This window comes from Haliotis asinina, chromosome 14 (assembly GCF_037392515.1).
Source record: "Haliotis asinina isolate JCU_RB_2024 chromosome 14, JCU_Hal_asi_v2, whole genome shotgun sequence".
Classification (NCBI taxonomy): Eukaryota; Metazoa; Mollusca; class Gastropoda; order Lepetellida; family Haliotidae; genus Haliotis; species Haliotis asinina.
Window position 1 is genome coordinate 45935169 of NC_090293.1, and position 25438 is coordinate 45960606.

Genomic DNA, 25438 nt, shown 5'->3' on the forward strand with positions numbered 1-25438 from the left:
TGGCGACCATGACAGCAACACAATGTCCTCTTATGGATAGGTAAACATTCTTACGAGAAGACGTCGCTATTCGTCAAGGTACCCAGGTTCTTGCAAGGTCTTTCATAGATTCATCTGCTGTTCCGCAAACATTGAGCACGAATGGCGTCAGAATCTTTCTGGTGTTAGATCGCCTAGTGCATAGCTGCGGTGCGTACTCGATTTCTGATTATCTGTGACAATCAACCTGTGAACAATTACCTGCAGTCACAAATCTGTTGCCGAAGTTACCCGGTCTGATCTGTATGCCACACGCAGCACTCCTAGGGTGATTGAGCAATCTGTAGACTAAGGCTTAGTCTCTTAATGTATATAATTTTGATAGTAACGAACAAACCCATTTTAATAGTGTTATAGTGTCTACGTCAGGACAGCCATGTCCAAATATTTCTACAGACCAAAAACTATGTAGCCAGGCTACTAGTATATGATATTTAGTTATCATTATTCAATCTGCAATCTTGATCTTTATCACTATCGCAGAGTACATTGCTTTGTCAGCTACCTTGTTCCTCTTTGTCACCTCCATTAATTACTGTGTATGACATTTATGGCCTTTATTGGTCAAACACCCCTCCCGCCCCTTGGCTGTGTCTGTCACCACATCAACTGTAGAAGGAAGTGCTCTCTATCTGTCCATTGTTGAATCTTTGCCTGTATATTGTTGTTAAAAACTATATATATGTGTGCTCACATCTATACTGTACGTGAGATGTGAGTGTGGAGTCCGACATTCTGACTGTCTTTGTAGGGACGACCGCGAGCAGGGTTATGCCGCTCGCAGGAAAGGCCCTGGGGTTGAGCTGGAAGTCCGCTCACCTCATTCATGTATACTTGTTTGTCATGTCTTGTGAAACCAACTAAAGAAGTTTGCACAACTAAACTATGCCTTCGTTTTCATCAACGTATTCATTTGTCTTCGTCAACGTAGTGTTCATCTAATACCGAACTAATTCACCACAAGCCGATGACTCACGTCCCCGTTGACAATAGAAAAGGAGCCCCAGGGAGACCAGAGATTCGCTTAGGAATTCTAGACGTGATTAATTTAGGGCTCCATCACTGCAGAAAGTGCTTGGAAGACGGGAAAATAATGTGGTTCAGGGACTGTGTGACAGACTAAGTAATTTCTTGCTGTCTGCCTGTCTGGATACTACACTTCAGACTCGTCTGATTGTTGCAACATTATTGTCCTGGATTAAACCTACCCAGGGCTCGCTCACTTGGTGATTTATGAGTCGTCATACTCTCTTCGTGTGTTTTCTGCTTATCATTGTGATTGCATTTAGTGCAAATACTGCTAAGTCTTACCGGTAACGTGATCTTGTGACTTGTTCTGTTCCATGCTTTATGACGACATTTTTTTCATGTCGGTCGCCAAGACTAGGTTCAAACAGACTACATGTAATTCCCGTGAGTATTGCACTGCATCATGGAACGTCAAAAAATACAACACCAAAATACATAATCGAGGCAGATCTCAATGTGACGAAACTACATTCACATAATCGGCAAGTGTTAGTAATGAAACGTTGTCCTGATGATGTTGTAACAACGTATAGGGTGTCAACTGACCTTAATACAGTCACATACTTAAACAGTTGTATTAGTTAATGAAATAAAAACATTGATAAAAGGTTTCAATTATCAACAAGGTCTGAGCAATTGTTTTATATTATTTACATGATCTTTGTATTGACAATTATTTTATGAATTTTACACTCAATAAATTTTAACGCAATTTTAATGTATAATCGTGTCTCATAGGACTGAATACCCGTCTATTTTCAACAACACCTCGATGAAATGCATTTACACATGTCGAAACTATGCGACACGGAATAAACTAATTTTCTTCTTCTTCTTCTTCTTCTTCTTCTTCTTCTTCTTCTTCTTCTTCTTCTTCTTTGCAATGTCTTTCCACGTTTTCATGGTAAGTGTGAGCCATCACTCTACACTCGCCTTGTCCGGAGATGAACGGTAAGTCTAGGAGTGAGGATCGGATGGCCGTGACTCCTAACTCTCACTATCACATTCTAATACTGTACAATAACTAACCCAACACAAAATTCTATAATCTCATAAATTTACCTCGCTCCACTCTGTCTCCAGTTACAACGTTAACACAACACAGTTGTGCCATGGCGGGAACCTGGTGACAGCAACTGGCCTCGGTTAGTGTAACAGCTCGCACTACTCCGCGGGTGTTTTAGGTATCTTTTAAAGGTGTACGAGTCTGACCCTTCCTTGTCATGTGTCTCAATTCACGAGTTTGATTCGTCAAAAGTTTTATCAGGCCACGAATGCATGGGTTTTTAACACCGGAAAATTCTGGAAACATTGACATCGTTTCAAGATCATTTTACTGATTCTTTGTCACCTCTCCTTTGATTTATCACCACTTTATATGTTCCCGGTATTTTTTTTATATCTCGTGACGTTTTGTCACCCTCGCCATTCTCCCAAAGATAAACAGTAACGTTAAAAATGTCACGATAGTCAGTATTTTTTAGGTCGACTTTGTTAGTTTCCTAAGGGTTTAATCATGTTTTTGCTTGCCTCCTAACAAAAATATGATACGTTTACATCAGAGTCAGAGAGTTGGTAGTGAGTTGTATTTTAGGCCACTTTTAGCAATACTCCAGCAATACCATGACGGGGGACACCACAGATGGCTTTCACACAGTATACCCATGTGAGGAATCGAACCCGGGCCTTCAGCTTGATTAGCGAACCACTCGGTTACCCTAATGCCAGTTAGAGTCAGAGGTCAGGTCGCAGATACAGACAGTTTCGGACTAGCCTGCACTTATACCTTTATTCCACATAGAATAAAAAGTAATACATCTATACCATATTGTTATTATTCATTAAAACCACACTCGTTCACTCACACATCTAAAAACACTTGTCTTCTAACTAGGGGAGGAGAGGGTATTGGCCTTTTTGAGGGGAAAGTCATCAGAAAATATATTCTACGGAGAATAGGCCTTCAGCAACCCATGCTTGCCATAAGAGGCGACTAAAGGGGTCGGGTGGTCAGGCTCGCTGACTTGGTTGATAAATGTCATCGGTTCCCAATTGCGCAGATCGATGCTCATGTTGTTGATCACTGGATTGTCTGGTCCAGACTCGATTATTTACAGACCTCCGGCATATAGCTGGAATATTTCTGAGTGCGGCGGAAAACTAAACTCACTCATTCACTCACTGAGTCTTCAGTCCCTCACAGTTATGATGTCAAGTGTTTTTGACAGTGCACAAAGTGGTGCTACTCTATATTTCGACACAGTACAGCTAGTGTATGAAAGACTGTTGGTGGGCATCTTGATATATTTATTGAAAACACATGGCGTTCTCACATTTCTTTATCACACCACTACGAGTTAGCACTGATTCATTGTATTTACACAAGGCACAGTAATGCCTCATAAGGACAATGTCCATATCTATGTTGACTGAGATTAAGGTCGTAATCTTCTGTTAGTGTAGGTGATATCTCTCAGTCGTGTGAGAATACAGCGACCATGAGTTTGAATCAACAGCCCCATGGTCCCTAGTGTCAGATTTAATCTTCCACTTTTTTAGTCGTAGAATATGTCATTTTAAATTATGGCTAATCTTGCATACAGTCGCCAGCAGCTGAGGGGATGGTATAAATCCAGCTAGGGAACATGCAGGTAGCAGAGGTATTGTAAGTCCCCATGGTCCCTAGCATGGTGATCTGCCTTCTGTTGTTGGCGATCTATGGCCTGTTTTTATGTTGTACTGTCCAAATAGTGATACTACTAGCTTTTAAGTTTCCATGCTAGTTTTAAATACTAATTGTGATAATCTAGTGGTTTTACTGTCCTTCGTCGACAGGTTGTTCATAATATGCATATATATATATTCCTTTTTATGTCACGTATGTTCTCGTCACGATATGGCAGTAATATTGCCGACGTGACGTTAAATATTAACTCACTCACTCACTCACTGAATCAACAGCGATTTGCAGTAAAAATGTCTTCCACATTTGCCGTGTCTTTATTTGATTAGAACTAAAAAGTTGGAAAAGTATACCTTAAATAGTATACCTTAAACCTACATAAAAGCTTGCAGTTATAGGGGATGATTAAACATTACTTAATGAGTAAACGTTGCAAATGACAAAGAGTCTTTCTTCAAAACTCGCTAATTCCACTAAAGCTGACACACTGCATCTGTGACTCGTACCCATGTATGGCGATTTAGTCGTCAGGGTTTTTTGTACACCACGACATTGATTGCATTCAGAGCTGTTCAAAAATATACTCAAGGAAATTAGAAACTTCCCTCCCACAGTACTGGTAATAATTTTTAAGTGGCAGTTCTATTTTGTTTCTTGAAGTGCAATACACACGGGAATTACATGTAGTCTGTTTGAACCTAGTCTTGGCGACCGACATGAGAAATGTCGTCATAAAGCATGGAACAGAACAAGTCACGTGATCACCTTACCCATAAGGCTTAGCGGTAGTTGCACTAAATGCAATCACACTGATAAACAGAAAACACGCGAAGAGAGTTTTTCGACTCATAAATCACCAAGTGAGGGAGCTCTGGGTAGGTATAACCCAGGACAATAATGTTGCAACAATCAGACGAGTCTGAAGTGTAGTATCCAGACAGGCAGACAGCAAGAGATTCCTTAGTCTGCCACACAGTCCCTGAACCACGTTATTTTCCCGTCTTCCAAGCCCTCTGTGCAGAGATAGAGCCTTAAATTAATCACGTCTAGAATTCCAAAGCGAATCTCTGGTCTCCCTGGGGCTCTTTTTCTGTTAAAATGGGCCTGTTCGTTACTTTCAAAATTATATATATTCAGAGACTATGCCTTAGTCTACAGATTGCTCAGTCACCCTAGGGGTGCTGCATGTGGCATACAGATCAGGCCGGGTAACCTCGGCAGCAGATTTGTGACTGCAGGTAATTGTTCACAGGTTGATTGTCACAGATAATCAGAAATCGAGTACGCACCGCAGCCATTCACTAAGCGATCTAACACCAGAAAGATTCTGACGCCATTCGTGCTCAATGTTTGCGAGTTAAGACGAGTAGAACAGCAGATGAATCTATGAAAGACCTTGCAAGAACCTGGGTACGTCTTCTCGTAAGAATGTTTCTCAGGTTTACCTGTCCATAAGAGGACATTGTGTTGCTGTCATGGTCGCCATAGGAGGTCGTAATCTTAATTGACTTCTTCCGTTCTTATACCTGAACATGAAGTACCTATATTATGCTGCCTCAGTCCACCTCTCATCACATGTATCTGGATGACAGCAGTATGATACATGTATATATCATTCACAATAATGCACATACAATAAATTGTGTGCATCAGCTTTGCACACATACACTGGAGGGTGGTCATAGATTTTGTATATGACAAGCAGGGGCGGTGTCACGTTTTCTATTAATTTTAGAGGGGTCATTCACATTGGACATGCAACTCCATCAACATCGTCCATCCCTTCTGTGGGGTCTAATCACCGTCACTCCTAAAGTTGACTTAGCATCAGTCTATCTCACCAACTACAACCAGAGTGCCAGAGTAGGGGAACTGAGTGATTACAGTTTCGACACAGTACAGCCAGTGCATGTTGGCCTACCGACCGTTAAGGGTCTTTGCTTATATAAATATGTGTGATTTGTAGAAACAATCAGTTATCATACGTTGGATTGTGCAGAGGAATCCAGGCGATGAAGATATGTCTGTTTATGTGTGTACATGCACTTGTTTCAACACATGAGTTCTTAACTTCAGCATTTGGTGTGATCCCATAAACTATAGATCGTGCTTCGTTTGACAGAGCAGAAAGATCCTTATCCTGAGAGCCATTACACTTCTTGATTGCCTACATTACCACATTCTTGAAAAAGGTTTGGCTTAACATGCATAACAAGCATGTTGCTTAATACTCGTACATTCTAAGAAATCTTTATCGCACCCCATGTTGTTGATTCACAATATCCACACATTTGTAGATCTCATTGAACACTGCAGGCCACACCGAAGGTACTAGGCTGGTGGAAGTCCAAATGATTAATATCCGTTCTTCAAATATCTCTACAACTGTTGTTAAACTGTCACGATAAGCAACAATAGTAAGACAAAGCGAAACCACAAAATTATTATAGCGTATTTAAATCCTATTTCTTTGAGTGGCATTTTAGAAGTTGGGGACAGACAACGGTACAAACATCTGTATTGAACCATCACACTCACGAAGAAAATAAGTTGTTATGCATAAACTTTGTTCTATATTAAAGTTTGCTTGAAAAGAAAGCATACATTAAAGACCCTATTATGAAATAACCTCTAAAGACAAAAAATGGACAAAAAGAAACGACTTTCATCCGAGTATAACAGCCTCTGACCCTCACGTCGTTGCCGACGTCGAACCGTCCGGACTCCGGGCCCATCTTAAGTCTCCATCGACAATGTTCGGCTGTCAACAGTACGGTGTGGTGTTCGCAGTGCAAACCGATAGGGATGCGAGCGGAGGAATAGTTTTGGGGAGCATTCTAGATCTGTATTTACGATCTATCTCAGCTGATTGGTATCTAGGGGAATCTTACCGCCGTACAGTCCTGTTCTTATTTCAACATGGCAACACTCCACACAGTCTGACTCCAAGATTCTGAATGATTTTATACACTGGTTATCCCATTTCCAAGATCTAAACACTGTAGGGTCTGCTAGAAAGACGATAGGCTAACGTTTAATCTCTGAATATGTAATTTTGATTGTTAATAATATTATTATAAACCCAATGTTGACAAACGTTATGGATAACAACTTCTTTATTACAAGAGTTCTCTTTTTACGAGATCGGCTGTGTACTGTTCTGGAACTGACTGGATGTTTGCAAGCCAGGAATTGTGCGAACAGTCAAACTGGAAGTCTGGTATAGAGTCCTTATATGAGTCAGCCGAACGACGTTGCATTGCTGACGTGACACCATGCGTGGACGGCCGGATCGAGGCAAACATCTTATGTTCCCATTATGTAAATACGTTTCCACAGAGATGAATAGTGTTTCGGTGGATAACATATCATCTGACCACTTCATTTTGGGTCATTCCAGTCTCAAGCATAGCCACCGCGCGGTGTCGCTGAGTTTCTGTAAGCCATGGCATGACGTTCCATCAACAACATTCGGAGGCCAGAGAATAATCAACCGTTCTTCAAATTTCAGTATCAGGCAAAAAGTGAGCAAGATAATTGTGCACAAAGTGCACATGTCACGGGCCATTCGTGACAACAAATGACACGAAAACTGCTTTGCTCCATGTTTATGTAGGGCTAATTTTGTAACTTTTCAAGCAATCTATGTTTCAAACAGTTTCAAAACTCTTTTCGATAGTTTGTGGCTCCATACGATTCTCCAACTGCCTGGATTAGAATATAGTGTAAAGGCCCACTAAGTTGAAGTACACACATACACCGTCGTAACTGCACCAACTGACTAGGGAACTTTTAATAGTCATTAAGTATATATGTTATTTTTCTACAGGGTGAAAACCCAGAACGTTTAGTAATCAACACAGTGGAAGTAAATAATCTTTTATGATAAAGGATAAAAGGATCATGGGAGTGAGTGAGAATGACGAAGTTATGCCTATGATACCCGCCTGTATGGTTTCATGATGGCTAACAAATGTCTTCAGAACGGGTGGTCTTTCTGAACACTACCACTTTTGTGCATCCAGATATGTTTGCTTTTGTGGTGGCGTTTTCGTTTAAGTTACATACATAAAACAGGCAACCCATGTTTGTCAACATTTACACTGGCATGATACACGCTTTCAGATATACATTCCATATTTCTTGAATATACACGTTTATATTCAAAATGGCAGAATTTATATCATTTTTATGACAGACAATATAGTAGTGAGAATGACTAATTTTTTTCTATCCACAGGACGATTTATTTACAAATCTGGAAATAATACATTGGTCTAAATAATCTGGAATACGGGTTATTATTATAATACCCTGATAATACACACAATAAGAAGCCCAATTGTCGTGAATGAGTGAGTGAATGAACGAATTAATGAATGGGGGTCTTAGATATCCAAAGTCACGGACATTTCTGAATCCTTCCTAAACGTGTTTTAGATATTAATTGTATAGAAATTATGCCAATGTCAGTTCCTATTGCTGGAATTATAGACATATGCGATATGGGACCTGTTTTAACAATGCTTAGAAATCGTTACTGAGAAAGATATACGTGAAATCAAAAGCAAAAGGTATCTGGTAAACTACATTCATATCCTAGTTTGTACCAGTGTGACGGTGTTTCTGGACTTCTGAGAACACACATACTAACACCAGGACACCACTAATGGATCCTACCTGTATTGGGACGCAAGCCCAATTTATCAGTTTATGTTTCTTTGAGCTGCCAATGGAGCGCCTGATACACTGTCTTGTATCAGATATTGTCTTCGATGCCAAGCTTGTCTCACAGGCACCATCCGCATACGGTCACCTCTAACGACCAATCGGCAGAACCCGATCCCATAACGCGATGAAGTGAAACTGTACATTATTTTTTATTTCTCTTTCACTTGAGTTCGGTGAAACGGACGTACTGAATGATATAAAATCGTTAAACTATGTACAAAAGAACATGAACTGCACACTCGTATGTTCTTTCGTATTCCATGCAAGAAAGGGATATATTGAGGTCAGTTTGGCTTGCGCTGGTCGACCACCCACGTCTTCACTTTAATCTCACACAAACACCTGTTTGACTTTGCACTGAAATTGTATGTCATGAATGCACTTGAATCTAGATTAGATATTTTTTGTGAGTATTTAAGTGAATTATCCCCTTATCAACGATCTCTACGGGAGCATACATGCACTATTGTCAACAGTGTACGCCATGGTAACATACCATATAAAAGACAGAGACACCCAGAACAGTTTGTGTTTTGAGCGACTCAACACACCAGAAGGGACTCAAAGATCTGGCACCATGCTGAACTTACCTCTCTTTGGCCTTTTAGGTCGTAAGTGACAAATAATGTTTTAAAATGGCATCACGACTATAACATGAGATCTAAAGTAGAGTTATTTTTGCTTATTATTAAACGTCTCCTCCTGATAATACTCTTCTGGGCCTGCATAGGTCTGAACTTATGTAATACCTTATGTATGATCGCAGATTCTGAATTATCATAACAGGCATTTATACATAATCTTGATCTACTTTACAGTGTCACTATTTGCCGTTGGTAAGTACACATTCATATAAACTGTCAAGTGACTGCATTTAGGAATTTAGATGAGTCGCTGCATGTATGGCATGTCAAGATGTTCAAGATTTGTTTTCACCCAGAAATGTTTATTCTGCTTTAATTCAATATATAACGGGCTAAATGCTGAAATATATGCGATATTAAGACAGAAGACTTATTATTCATATGTCTGCATGAGACAAATTAGAAAAGGAAGAAAACGTTCAAACCCAGATTCAAAATGACAGGAAATTTCAACCTAATTATTTTTTCAGCTTCGTTAGCAGACATATGCACAGACGGTGGAGGGGAATGCCAGAATGGCGGTACATGTGACATAACCAAATCTCCAGCCGAATGTACATGTGTGGGTGGATACACTGGAGACACGTGTGGTACAGGTAGGTGACCTGCTACTACAGCTCATACACTTCTGTATACCATTACATTTTTCTATTGAAAAAAAACAACAAAATTGTTAATTGACTTCCTTAATGTTCACCCCGTTTCAAAATGTAGTGCTGAGTCACTAATTTTGTCCACGATTTGTTTAACGTCTTACCCGGGAGATCTTACAACGATTGTCCGAATGGAATCCACAGATGATTAATCATTTAATGTAAATGTATTCAGCTCCAGCAGATAAATGCACAACCAGTGGAGGGGAATGCCAGAATGGCGGTACATGTGACACAACCAAACATCCAGCTGTGTGCAAATGTGTCGGTGGATACACTGGAGACCTATGTGAGACAGGTAGGTGATCCGATACTACAAGCCATGCACTTTTGTATACCATCACCTTTTTCTGCTGTCAAAGTTGATGTCTGATCTCAACTTCATTATGTAACGTTGAGTCCAGGATACATGTCCAGAATATGAATCACATCTTCTAAGTTCGAAGGTGCATGAGAGAAGTGGGATACCACTTATATACAAGAGTCAAATCCCGATGAGTCGAATCGATAGGGACCAAGTAATACATTCGACTTATCGATGTATTCGAGACATAGGTATGATTAAGAGGGTAGAAAAATGTATATACCAAGGAGGTATGGGAGAGACATATACATGAGACAGGATCATGTGCAATACAGTCTACATACATACATAATTATATATATGCAAAAATGTCATTAGGATATGATACGAACATTTAATTGCATGCATTTATATCCAAACTTCTGTTGATAAATATGATAAAATTTGTCAAATCTTTAACATTTTATGCTTTCTTTGTACAAAGTAACCCTTAAAGCGTATAAAGGTTTAGGCCAGGTAGTGACATAAGAGATAAGTAATGCTGCCTGTGTTGGTGAGCTTGACACCTGAAAAGCTAGTGGAGCTCATCACCAACAGAGGGTGGCCTACATAATTTATATAAACGATCATTTCTAGGAGTATTTGTCCACCAGCCAGTTTCAACTGGTAGATATGGTTACTGCTTCAAAATATAAAAATAGACGAGTAAATTGATTTTGGCATAAAAATGTATCACCAAGATATTTTTATGGATAAATCGTTATTTAATCCTTGAAATATATCGTTTCGGGGTCATTTCAGTTTCAATGCTAGCTTGAATTCATCATCATTATGTAAGTAACTGGTCAAGTTTTCAACTACACTTATACTTTACCCTTCCCTAAATTGTGATGTCACATGCATTGTGACGTCATGATACAGTTATGTCATCATAGGATCGACCCGATGAATGGATCTGAAATGACACTGAACGTTGTGTGTCAAAGATTAAAAGAAGATTTATCCATTAGAGATCTTGCTCATCCATAACAACCTCTAAATGCCGCTGAAAAAAATCATAAAAAGGTATGGTTCAAAATATATATCCTGTTCATAATATTTATAATAAAATTCCTTAGAGCTTTGTTATAGAGAACTTCTCCAAATTTGTAAATTTTTGTTCTTGAATATCTGTTCTACAGTTGAAGCCTCATGGTAGTACAAATGGAAGGGTTATCATATATTATTTAATTCGAAAGCGTTAAGGAAGTTTTTAACACATGAAAACCATCTCAGTCTCTCTACCTTATCTGGGACATTACTGAAGATTTTCAATCAATCAATCAAACAATAAACAATCAATCAATGTCCTCCAAAATACATTCGAAGATTAAGCATTTATGATATCAGTCAGTTACATATATACATATGATGTTAACAAAGCACGCATATTTACAACAGATGAATATTTACATGAGTGGTACTATAATAGTTGCAAAATGTGTATATTAGTACCTAAAAGTATTCAGATATTTCTCACCGAAATAAATGTTATATTTCGTACATTTTGTTAAAGTATTCACTTTGTAGCAGAACTTATCGGCAACTTGCGTAACTGACAGTTGTCTATGCTACCACAATGGCCCCATGCCGCTATAAGCCTGATTGAGTATACACTCCAGTGTTTGTACTGACCGCTCCGACCACAACTTAATGGTCAAATATTCACGTCTGTACACGCTGTAAAATTAGACAGATGTAGATGTGGAGGTTTACCCACGTACATTACTGGTCATTACTCAACCTTTCCAACAACACACGGCCAAAGCAATTATAATCTCTAAAGCTATCTGCCAAAATGGAGTAATATCTCGATGCCACAACTTTTCAAAACATAGGCAAAGCGTCGTCTCCATTTTAGGGAAACTGGCTATGCCATACAAGCAGAGGGTTCAGTTATGTAAGCACCAGGGTCTGAAACATACATCAGTCTGACCCTGGAACCTTTCTGTTTGTATTAAGATAAGCCATAGTTACTTAATACTTTTTTCTGTTTTCATATCTTTGCCTAAAATGCGCCTTTGAAGAATGAAGAATGAACCTTGTTCTACGCGTTATCAAAGTCATGTTCTAATCTTGTACCTTGGCCGCGTGGTTATGATTAATGTAACTTGGTATCATTACTACGGTAGTTCTGTATGCCGACACTTGTAAGACTAACATAGTTATAACTTAAACACACAATTCGGCATGACAGGCATGGTTTACAAGTTAGGCTTCTATTATTTCTAAACAATATGTGTCCTGGAAGTTTTCCGTTAACAATGTATGTACGTGCGTTCTGTAATTTAGAATATGTACGGCTTACACGCTGTGAGAATGTGTTTTAAGTTTCCACTTTGGCATTCATATGTGTAGAATTCGTCTTTTCAAATATAATCGAAAATGTTCAATAACATGAAGCACTAGTTCTGCCCATACTTTCCGGCGTCAATTCACTGTTCAGTTTCATGTACAATTCCTGCCTGACAGACAGAGTTACTAGTTCACTTCAATTCAGATGTTTTACCATCGCATATTGTCGAAACCCATAACCAAATCAGCGCCAGTATATGTTTTATATTGTGACTAGTTGCTTTCGTAGACATTGTAACTGTAGGTAATTAAGTTGTGACTGCATATGCTCAGAAGACATACTTGAACGTTAAGTTATTCTGACTAAATGCGTACAGCATTAGCAACGCCTAAATGAACATATATTTTCCATTCGATATACGCTTCTATCGTTCACTATCGTCAGCAATTAATTCGGACAATATCCGGTAAATAGCAATCATTTGGAAACTACGAAATTTAGTGTATGTGTATAGTAGGTCAGTTCGTATAGAACTGGGGTTCTTCAGATTTCCAAGCTTACAGGCATATTCTTCATAACTTTCTATATGGAGTCCGTTAAGAGCTTAATTGACAAAAATACTTTTAGTAAGTTCGTTTACATTGTCTGTTTAAAGCACTTCAATGGGTTTAATGAATAAATGCTAACGCTGTAGAATCTGTGCAGTAACGGAACGGTCACGGTTCATTAGCATGCCGCCACACTGGTCAACACAGCTAGTACGCGGCTAGATTGCTTACTTGTGACGTAACGTACCGTAGTCAGTCTGAGTGCGTTCTAATGATCAGTCACGTAGTCATTCATTTATATAACTGTATGTCAGCCAATATTTTGAACTGCTCCAAAGATATATATTTCTCAAATATATCACGTCTCAGCTGTAACCGTTATGTTAAATTTACCGTACATCAGATAATAACAGTACATGTTCAACAACACTGCACGGGGGTACCGTATTCGTGGTAAAGGAAGCCCCTATATTGAAACATGGTCGCTGTTCAAGAATGGTGCAATGCTTATGAGTAATGTACATGGCAAATGAATACAGATCATGTTAAGTCAGATATTGTTAGTACCGACATGCAGTTGTTAATTATAACTTTGGATGTGTTTGTATTACACCGTGGTAACGGTAAACTTAAATTGATAATGATTTATTATAGAAAGTAAGGTTTATATGTTTATTCTACCCTTCTCAAGTGCATCGATGACATTTTATATCATTGTGGTTGAATGATTTTGTACAACATCGAAGCCATATATGGAATAAAGAGTCTGACCCTGGAACCCTTCTGTTTGTATTAAGGTGTGGAGATCCACCCCCACACCATACCCCCACCTTTGCTCGTTATAGATGTACTAGGTAAATAAGGTCATCATGGTCATGGCTGTACTTATTACAAAGCATACATTCCTTGGAGAATTTGGCTTTAGAGTCCACTAGTACAGTAAGTTGTATACGGGCTTTATACTCTGGGCACAAACACATTAGAGTGTACAGTCTATGTAGACTCATTGTTTGGTGTATTACAGCCTATCTAGACATATCTTCTCGTATGGATAGTCTCAATTTCCATTGAGCTTCTTCATACGGGAAGACAGAACGTACAACTATTCTTCTCCAAACTGTCTTTGACCGAAAAATACCAGTTTGCACATAAGTTACTACATATTTCAGAAGATTGTACTTTCGTACATAACAAAGTGTTGCAAACACAGCGTGAGTTAATATCTAGGTGGACATTGAGTGATACGAATGCACAGAACAGCGTTTCCGTTGATGAATGACAAGCATTCTTACATAATCTTCCATGGAATAACAATCTACGCTTGTCAATGTATCCAACCATTGTCCAGAGACCTAGGTTGGCGCACAGAGAAGCTGTTGACATAGGTCTGTTGAACCCTTGAATACATTTAGCGAAATATCGTTGGCTACTGGTACAAGTAAGAATCTTACTCGTTTTTATATTTTGCTGTAGACTGGCTCTCTACCAAATTCACTAAAGAGAGCAAAGTTTTGAGTTGAGTATTTTCAATAAGGACATTAGATTAGTCTTAAGAATTTTAGGTGTTATCTGTCAGAAATCAGTAAAATTTCAAATCCCCAAATTTCGGATCCATGTTTCATAATAGGTACGGTCATAGAGTCAAAAGCTAATAAAAATACAATGTCTTGGTAAATGTATATTCCGAGGTTCTTTTTCAATAAAGTACACGTGGGTTTTGTTGCGCTCTCAAATAGTGATTTGAATGTAATTATGTATCAACCATTCCTATGAAGTTTGACTCCAAGATAATTATACACATCGACTAATTCTGTGTTCTGGTTATGATAAACGAATATATTATTTTGGATTTCTCTCTATTGGAGATCATCAATGAATTTCAGCTCCTTCATCACCTAAATGCACAGCCAGTGGAGGGGAATGCCAGAATGGCGGTACATGTGACTTAACCAAACATCCAGCTGTGTGCAAATGTGTCGGTGGATACACAGGGGACACGTGTGAGACAGGTAGGTGTTACTACAGCTCAGTCGTCAATCAAGTACGTTCGTAAATATATTACCAAATGTTAGAACTCTTGATGGTTTGTAGACACAAACGTGCACCTTGTCACAAATGCAATGTTCCGAGTATTGCGAGTCATAGTTACATTTATGTCAAACCATGAAACCGATGAACCCTTATTTTCTGATTTGACAAAATCTAGCAGCTTATTTCACTTGCATTTTACATCTATGTATTGATGAATAACACAACAGCTGCTGATGGCTATTTATAACTGTATATGCTCACTTAACATACATGATTAAAGCTAAATCAGAACACATATAATTCAGAAAAACACTATAAAAGGGAGAGACTCTTATCCGTCACAAGACTGACAAATGGATGCTTTTGCTTTGTGGAAAATTGGGTTAATCTAAAGTGTAACATTACTTCATTAAAAGAAGCCCCGTGATCACAGAACGAAACCCATGCCTGTCTTCTCAATATTCCCTGTTCAACAATCAGTCAATCTTTACAATAATGGTGTTAATTTATCAGCCGAAAGTTTAGACAATGTCACTAATGACCGATCAGGCAATGTTAACACTGACTGGTTATTTCAGTCATTGTACACATCGTCTGATTGCAGATATTGACTATAACATATATTCTATGCGTATCAAAACCGGCATCTGTCCAATCCGGCAGGTTGTCAACATAAAGCATAAAGTTCCACCAGCAGCTTGTACATTTATCACCAACTGAACAATCCAGCACGCTGTCTAAACCGGACTGGTTCTTCAGTCCGGATGAGTGCAGGTTTAGACAGCTTCCACAGTATGCATTTGTATTTGGGCCAACATCCAGCTCAGCTGCTCAAAGGTGATTTGATTTGTTTTCGATCACTGGATGTCAAACCCAAGCATCGTATTATCAATCTCAACTCCTTGTGGATCATACAACTCATCGAGCTAATGTGGCTTTTCCATTGCCATTTACAATCTACACGAGGTACCCATTCACAGCTGGGTGGACCACGGCAGCGCATGGTTTACTGCATGTTGTGTATGTAGAAGAAAAGGACTAACACTTGAAAGCGGAATTTGGAATGCGAATGACCAAAACTCCACATATTTCCCCTCTTTCAAAAGTTCAAGTGCAATCACACGCAGACAAGTAGACCGGAGGTCTGCGTGTTCTCTGGGGTCGAGTCTCATCAGCAGGAAGCACATCGACAACTGAATCAAGTGATGATGGCTGGCCTCTAGCAGGAATTAGACGTCGGGCATTCCAACAGGTACCATCTTGTAGCTGATAGGAATACTTCCCTAACCGGCGTTTTATCTGTCTAGGCTGGGAAAGACTTGAGCTCAGCTTGCGACTTCGAACTGGTCTTGAAATTCGAACCCAATCACCCAGTTGGCACTTCGGGGTTGTAGGTGTACGTGCAATGTCAGTGTAACTTTCAGACTTCTTCTGTCTGTTGTCAATATCTCTGGCCAGAACGTCAGGATTGTTTGACGACTTGCTAGGGCGAAGTCTGTCAAGTGGCAACTTAATGTTTCTTCCCAACATCTGCTCCGAGGGAGTTCTGTGTGTTAGGCCATGAGCTGTTGCTCTGTAGTTTAACAGAATTGATTGGATTGCTTGACTGAAGGATTTTCCAGCCGCCATATTTGATTTCAGGCCTTCCTTAATCACTTTCTTGAATCTCTCTACTCCACCGTTACTTTGAGGGTTATATCGTGACGTTAAACGATGTTCAATGCCCAAATTGTCCAGAAATTCCTTGAAAACGTGCGAAGTGAACTGTGGTTCGTTGTCCGAAATAATGACTTCTGGTACACCCCAACGAGTGAAGAGATTAGTGAGAATGTCTGTCACAACTTCCGACGTGACGGTGCCAGTAGCAGCGATTTTTGGCCACTTGGAGTGTACGTCATGCACCACAACTAAAAATCTCTTGTTCTGAGGAGCAATTTGGACTTCGCCAAAGATGTCGATCTGCAACTGTTGCCATGGCTGTTAAGGCCACGGAATGGACTGCGCTGGCGGAGTCGCTGGCTTCAAGGACTTTTCATTGAGTACACAAAGCTCACAATCCCTCACAAACTATTCTATTTGGCGGTCAATGCCAGGCCACCAAACAGATTCTCTACACCTCTGTTTTGTACGCACAATACCTGGGTGACCCAGATGGGCCATATTCAAGACTCTCTGTCTAGGAGTCTCGGGGATAACAGCTCGATATCCCCGTCCGACGCAGTAGGAGTGAAAAATAAATAGTTCATCCTTCATCTTGTAACATACAGCAAACTTGTCAGGACACCTACTTGGCCAACCCTGTTCAATGAATTCCCGCAGTGTGCACAGGGTGTCATCAGACTTTGAGCACTCCTTGAGCTCTGCAGGAGTAACGAGCTGGCCAAGAGAATCTAACAGAACTGACATAACTGTATTCACCTCCTCCTGAGAAAGATCCTCCGCTGCCGGTGAAATCTCGTCCTTGACGATCCTACTTAGCATATCAGGTACCTGACTGTTGTACTGGTGAAGACGATCCGACCACCTGTATATCCTCAATGGCCGATGACCTGATCCCGATGTCGCTAGTAGAGTGGTCAGCGCCTGATGATCAGTACGTAGGACAAACTTCCTGCCAAACAGTGTTCACAAACATATATGCAAGCAAGGGATTCACGCTCCCCTGTCGAGTACTTCCTTTCTGTTTCAGTCAGAGTCCTAGACCAAAAGGCGACAGGTCGTTCTTTCCCATGGATCATTTGACTCAGCACCGCTCCAACAGCGATACCAGAAGCATCCGCAGACACAAATGTTTCCGCCGTCTGGTCAAAATGAGCAAGAATTGGCGGAGATGCAATGCCATGTTTGAGACCTTCAAATGACGCTTGAGAGTCACCCCATTCCCATGGGACATCCCTCCGCAGCAGTTTACGAAGTGGTTCGGCTTTGTCAGCAAAGTTTGGGACAAACTTGAAGTAGAAGTTTGCAGCACCAAGAAACGACAAAAGTTCTGCACGGGTCTCAGGTTTCTTCAAGTCAACAATTGCCTTCACGTTCGAGACTGTAGGCAGGATACCGCTTGCTGATACCCTGTATCCGAGAAAGTCAATTTCACTAGCAGAAAATGTGCATTTATCTGCGTTCACAGTGACGTTATTTTGATCAAGTCTCTGACGCACCATGTCTAGTCTATAATCATGCTCCTGTTGATCTTTACCATGTACCACAATGTCATCAATTTGGTTTGGTGCAAATTTAATGCCGGATAAAATGCTTGACAAAATCTTCTGAAAAGCACTAGGACTTGAGGAGAGTCCATAGAGCATACGGCAGTACTGGTACACACCCTCATGAGTGATGAATGCAGTCAGGTAGCGGCATTCTTCCTTCAAGTTCACTTGGAGATAGCTACGGCGGAGATCAAGTTTTGAGAAAACTGTAGATCCATGAAATTCAGAAGCAAATTTATTAACCTCCTTTAAGTAAACACGCAGACGTATCTCACCAGTTTTACGTCTAGCAAATACCAGGTTGGAGATCCAGGGTGAAGGATTGATCTTTCCAATGATTCCTTGGCTTTCTAGCCTTCTAAGTTCAGTAGCAACTTCATCCCGTACAGAGAGAGGAATTCGGCGCAGCTTTTGTGATAGCGGAGCAACATTTGGATTCACACTAGGCTTATGCACATACCCCTTAATAACTCCAAATCCGGAGAAGACTGATGGATATTTCTCGTAAATGCCACTTGGCACATTTCCCACTGTTTGAATTTTCATCCCTTGTCGATGAATTTCGAACTTGAGTTTGTCAAAGAGATTGGAGACTGTTGACATAGGTCTGTTGAACCCTTGAATACATTTAGCGAAATATCGTTGGCTACTGGTACAAGTAGCAATCTTACTCGTTTTTATATTTTGCTGTAGACTGGCTCTCTACCAAATTCACTAAAGAGAGCAAAGTTTTGAGTTGAGTATTTTCAATAAGGACATTAGATTAGTCTTAAGAATTTTAGGTGTTATCTGTCAGAAATCAGTAAAATTTCAAATCCCCAAATTTCGGATCCATGTTTCATAATAGGTACGGTCATAGAGTCAAAAGCTAATAAAAATACAATGTCTTGGTAAATTTATATTCCGAGGTTCTTTTTCAATAAAGTACACGTGGGTTTTGTTGCGCTCTCAAATAGTGATTTGAATGTAATTATGTATCAACCATTCCTATGAAGTTTGACTCCAAGATAATTATACACATCGACTAATTCTGTGTTCTGGTTATGATAAACGAATATATTATTTTGGATTTCTCTCTATTGGAGATCATCAATGAATTTCAGCTCCTTCATCACCTAAATGCACAGCCAGTGGAGGGGAATGCCAGAATGGCGGTACATGTGACTTAACCAAACATCCAGCTGTGTGCAAATGTGTCGGTGGATACACAGGGGACACGTGTGAGACAGGTAGGTGTTACTAGTAGGTGTCCGTCACAAGACTGACAAATGGATGCTTTTGCTTTGTGGAAAATTGGGTTAATCTAAAGTGTAACATTACTTCATTAAAAGAAGCCCCGTGATCACAGAACGAAACCCATGCCTGTCTTCTCAATATTCCCTGTTCAACAATCAGTCAATCTTTACAATAATGGTGTCAATTTATCAGCCGAAAGTTTAGACAATGTCACTAATGACCGATCAGGCAATGTTAACACTGACTGGTTATTTCAGTCATTGTACACATCGTTTGATTGCAGATATTGACTATAACATATATTCTATGCGTATCAAAACTGGCATCTGTCCAATCCGGCAGGTTGTCAACATAAAGCATAAAGTTCCACCAGCAGCTTGTACATTTATCACCAACTGAACAATCCAGCACGCTGTCTAAACCGGACTGTTTCTTCAGTCCGGATGAGTGCAGGTTTAGACAGCTTCCACAGTATGCATTTGTATATAGGCCAACATCCAGCTCAGCTGCTCAAAGGTGCTTTGATTTGTTTTCGATCACTGGATGTCAAACCCAAGCATCGTATTATCAATCTCAACTCCTTGTGGATCATACAACTCTTGTGCATCGAGCTAATGTGGCTTTTCCATTGCCATTTACCATCTACACGAGGTACCCATTCACAGCTGGGTGGACCACGGCAGCGCATGGTTTACTGCATGTTGTGTATGTAGAAGAAAAGGACTAACACCTTCTCAGTTCGTTGGGCCACACACGTGGTTCCCTTTTATTCTGCCTTCACCAAAAACAAGCCTTTCAGCTCAGAAACGAAACGTGTATATTGGTTACATGTAAAAGTAAAACTTGAAAGCGAAATTTGGAATGCGAATAACCAAAACACCACACTGCACCTTGCTGTAGCCCCCGTTGGTGTTTGCACGTGTTCATGTGGCCGCCATCTTATCATTTACACCCGGATTCGTGGGGGTTATTTATGTGCAGAGGACTGTGTAATGTACAGTCGCTTGTGACAACAGAGTTTGCACATTAAGCTGAATCCAATGTATTTACATCAGGGCCCATTTGCACAGAGCAATCTTAGTTACAATCAATCTTAAGTCCCTACAATCAAGTTTACAATCACCATACAATTGCCCTAATTCACTTGCACAAAGACGATCTTAAGACAGCAAGGATTTAAGATCTCGATCTTAAGTAAGATCGAACTCTTCAGCGTTGGAGGTAGAAATTTCTTAAACTCGACTCCTGTCTACAGTTGTCTTCAAGTGCGCATAGCATGCAGCGCAAATAAAACGTGGAACTGGTTACTGCTCGCAATTGACATTTCTTCCTTAATCGCACCTTGCAATTTTTTCAGGAAATCAAAACAAAACAAAGCAAAAATAATTAAAAAAATAATTTAAAAAAGCAAGAAAACCCCACAAATCTTTGTAATGATAACGTGGAAGATAACATGTATGGTAACTCGTACCTCGTGGATTATTCTCTGATTTTTCTACATTCTAAAATTATTTATGAACTAAGAATGCCATAATGCAACCACAGAAATATCACGTTTTATGATAAAATATTGAAATACAAACAGGTACATTAACAAATGTGGGTTTTTGAGTTACTGACCTAGTACTCATGAAAATTAAAAGACAACATAAATTATAAACAAAATTTCCTTATGATACAACACTTAAATGTACTATGATTTGTCAATGGCTGTCAATGAATCTGAGTTTGGCATCTGGTTATTTGGAGTAAAATCCCAAATATATCCAACTAGCATTAGATGTGTAAAGATATGAAAGTGTGACATGACTGTTTCCGTGTTATTCCGTGTGTTTTGTATGTGTTGTTAAATACTTATCTACAGTATGTTAATTGCTTTACGCTATTTTGTTGATAATTATTTTTTCTTTTTGTTAAAAAACTTTTTTACGCAAATCTCACATGCCTCAGCAAGTGTATTTTCCTGTTTGAAGAATACTTGTATTATATTGAAATTGCATAGATTAAAACTCTATTCTCTCGTCAGAAAGAAACAGAAATTTGTATGTTATCCAACTGTAGATTATTGACACTTCTGTCATCGAAAAGAAATATATGTGGAGATCTGCGCTGTCACAATATAACATTGTATTTGGGCATGGCAGATTTTACAGCAACGGTATAATACGCAAGGGGAAACCACTCCCATCTTGCGTAAAAACCAAGATTAGCTGCCCATGAGTTATTTAAAAGGTCATGGTCACTGCTAATCGCATGCAGACACCTTTCGTTACTATCCTTTCCTTGTTTATCAAAAGGTATGGTGCTCATACTTTTTCCAGCACTGAATCGGGTGAGAATTGTACTCTATGATATCGACTCGATAATGATGTTGTTCACTACCTCAAATAACGATATTTCAGAAGTTAAATCGATGTTGCGTTCTCCGTGTTGTTGAAGTGTCGAGGCGAATCATACAGTTTTATGCAATATAAAAGCAATCCCCAAACGTAAAGCTAATTATTTGCGTGAAAAAAGTCCATTTACATTACATAAGCTCCAAGCAAAACCGCAGAGGCTGGAGTTCTTCGGAGGGGTATCTGTTATGCGCAGCGTGTGTCCAATCAGAACAAAAGGATGTTAGAATTGGCATATTTACATTGTCCTTTGCATTGCACATAGATACTACACCGCAGGACCACTAAGCAGAATGTCCGGTAGATATGTTAAATGCGTGTACTAAATTTAATGTTGATGACTTTCAGCTCCTTCAGCAGCTAAATGCAAAGCCGGGGGAAAGGAATGCCTCCATGGTGGTACATGTGACACAACCAAAGCTCCAGCCGAATGCAAATGTGTCGGTGGATACACAGGGGACACTTGTCAGAATGGTAGGCTACTTTAAAATAAGTGTTAAGATTTGAAAGTATTATCCATGTCGCATGTTGAGATTTATCTTCCACATAACAACTTTTCCCATAAATAAGATCACTTATCAGCCAAAGCGAGTAACAGTTTGTTTTAGAGTGAGTGAGTGAGTTTAGTTTTACGCCGCTTTTAGCAATATTCCAGCAATATCATGGCAGGGGTCACCAGAAATGGGCTTCACACATTGTACCCATGTGGGAGATCAAACCTGGGTGTTTGGCATGACGGGCAAACGCTTTAACCACTAGGCTACCCCACCGCCCCAGTTGTTATAGAGGTAAGGTGGGGTTCAGTGAATCCTTGGAATCCAGTAATGCTGTGTGGTACTGAGATTTTTACAATCGATTTCATTAGTCATGCCATCGAATTTACATCAAAAGCCCCAGCCGTTAATGCAAATAAGGACTCCAAACAGACATAGCAAAGTGTCGGTATGTCGACAGGGAGATTTTTGCTTCATCAAGGTGTAATATTATTTTTGAGAGGAAAATTACTCTTTTAGAAACTGCATGATGACATTACAGAAGATCAAAATCAATTTTGTTTTATACCAGGAGTCGTCGTTGTGGAAACGTCGGCATACTGCCTCATCTTGGGACTTGTGTTCTACTGGATCAACACCAGGGCACACATTGTTTGAAATGGCTTCACCTTCACGGGCAGCTTAGACGAACAGATGACATTTACACATGTTAATCCTAACAAAATCGAAATTTATGCTTCTGTGATACACTAAAGAAAATTTATAGTTTATAGAGTTTCAGACAAGATACTGACTTTAGTTTGATGTGTGTTTTTGTACCATATTGATTGCTGTTATTTACTACGATGATTTGTTTTAGAATAAGCACAGACAACTATAAACATAGATGACATTGAGTTTATGTAATCCGAACATGACCGACTAGATATCATGAATAAGTTACATTTCTGTTAATATATTAGGGAATTCTACGTTAGTACGCTATATGTTTATGTATTAATAGTAACATCAAATATTGTGTTTTACTGCTATGATTTGTTACAGGATGACCATCGTCCACTGCAACTAAGAAGGCAAAAATACGCCCAGTATCATTTCGGCCATTGATGACATATTACTGATGACGTGGACCTCTCCCCGAGTGACCACTGACACAGAGTAAATGTCATCCAACTTTTTAGTTGCAGCGGCATTTGAAAATTAAGTTCTACATTTCATTAATCGACATTCGATTAATGTGTTGGTAATATGATTTAATATATTATTGAATAAAACCTCTTAGTGAAAAGACTCTGTGTTAATTTTCTTTGAGTCTCAGTGGTGTGTTTAAGGCGAGGCGTGTAACTTGTGACAATGGTATGGGATAGTTCAATGTTTCAAACACTTTTTTCTTACTTAAATAGCTTGATCGGAATTCTGGAAGTCGGTGAGACATAACTGAAACAGCCAACTTTGTGGATGACAAGAACTAGTTTTCATCCATTCAGGCACCTAATCGCCTGACTCTGAGGGAGCGGGTTCGAATCCCGGATGGGACTCAACCAAAAAAGTACTAGAATTTGTACTTTACTAGGAAATTGTAATCCCAAATAAGGCATATGTTGCAAGTACAAGTGTGTTCCTGAGGTCTGTTGGCTAAAACTGCAGTATGCGCATAGCCAATTTTGGCGTATGGTATCCTGGCCAAAAGTGTGTTTCTTTTTTGAGAGAGTGTATAAAATCTGGTAGAAATCACAGATTCCCAAAGAGGTATTTTGAATCTGTACCACGGTGGTGTGTTGTGACAAACAGTGGAACTGTGTTTATCTTGACTCTAGATAGCCGAAAACTTCATATTTACATAAAACGAAGTACACACTACATAAAATAAAACATTTATAGAAATCAACTCTCCGGATTCGGGCAGTCAATTTCAATCACTATTAATTAAGTATCTTAAGTATCTTGACCCGACTGAATCGGACTTTGTCTCCAACTTATTTTCAGTTATTAATGGTTGTGAATCACAGGGGGATTTTTGTTTCACACTATTTATACAAACGAGCTTGTTATGTTTACAATATTAACACATTCTCTCCAATATATGTGTTAGATGCAAGTGTGCTCTTTCTCGATCCGATTCGATTGTTGTTGATACTTGCAACAATTCTTTGGTCGCCCGATGATGCGCATATGCTGCTACGAATCGTTTTCCAACCTGACGTGTTTCTGTGCCTCTTCCGATCCGAGGTTTCCTTGCGGATCCGACATTAATCAAGGACCTGGTGGAGGGATCCGAATTAAACGGGTAGGACTGCCCGTGACCGATGAGCACACCATGGTTTACCAAGCTAGCAAGACAGGTTGAACCATATGTCGCTCACGCCCAAACACGAGCACTCCATCGTTGTGTCAGTTGTTTTCGTAATAATATTCTCCAGGAAGTCACGCTCATTCCTTGTCCGCAGCATACATCACTCTGTTGGAGATACATACTGCGTTGACCGATGCACATAACGTCACGTCTCTAATAATTTATGATTTCGGATCGGACATAGTTTCGGACACATGGAGACTAATCCAGTCTCAGGTTTGTCACTGCAGGTGTGACTCGACTCGTATTTTCGGATCACACCCGTAGACTGCGTATGCATTGTTACAGTGTTGTTGAAATGTTTGGAATAAATAATGTTGGTTATGTAGTTCAAAACGAGTCGGCTACGTTGAATTGCCCCTGTGACCCAGGATTATTTGTTCAGTTTTTTCAAGGAACAACATGCGCCACTGGCGTTATTACTTCTGAAAATATACTGAACAGCAAAAGAAACGGGAAAATGAAATCTTAAGTCTTTTTGTTTAAAAAAACAAAAAATGTCGAACCAGAGTGGCGTTTCTTTTGCTATTGAGTATGCATGACGAGTTCTGGTTTCACTACCCAAACACGATACCAAGCTTACCGCATCCCATCATTCGTTCGTCACATAGTATCAGTTTTATATCGTGTAATTTACACGTGCATTTATGTTTATTTCGTGAAGCGAAACATTATGCCCAATTATTGAATGGTACCAGCATAGACAAGGAGAACGTAATGCTACGTTATCACTAGATTTATAGATGCACGACA

The 25438-nt window shown here is 39.6% G+C and overlaps 1 protein-coding gene across 1 annotated transcript; it reads left to right on the top strand.

Moving 5' to 3' along the window:
- The first annotated feature begins 8913 nt into the window (after nt 1-8913).
- On the top strand, nt 8914-23620 carry LOC137262114 (notch homolog 2 N-terminal-like protein A). Its single transcript, XM_067799893.1, has 8 exons — nt 8914-9093; nt 9301-9318; nt 9597-9722; nt 9955-10077; nt 14850-14975; nt 19310-19435; nt 22187-22312; nt 22904-23620. The coding sequence occupies exons 1-8, from the start codon at nt 8967-8969 to the stop codon at nt 22987-22989; spliced, it is 858 nt and encodes a 285-aa protein (XP_067655994.1). The 5' UTR covers nt 8914-8966; the 3' UTR covers nt 22990-23620.
- Nucleotides 23621-25438: the final 1818 nt, after the last annotated feature.

Excerpts from the sequence above, each read along its gene's own strand:
- LOC137262114 (XM_067799893.1), top strand. The coding sequence starts at position 8,967 with ATGGTAACATACCATATAAAAGACAGAGACACCCAGAACAGTTTGTGT. Across the intron at positions 10,078-14,849 it reads TGGAGACCTATGTGAGACAG|CTCCTTCATCACCTAAATGC; the intron begins GTAGGTGATCCG and ends AATGAATTTCAG. Across the intron at positions 14,976-19,309 it reads AGGGGACACGTGTGAGACAG|CTCCTTCATCACCTAAATGC; the intron begins GTAGGTGTTACT and ends AATGAATTTCAG.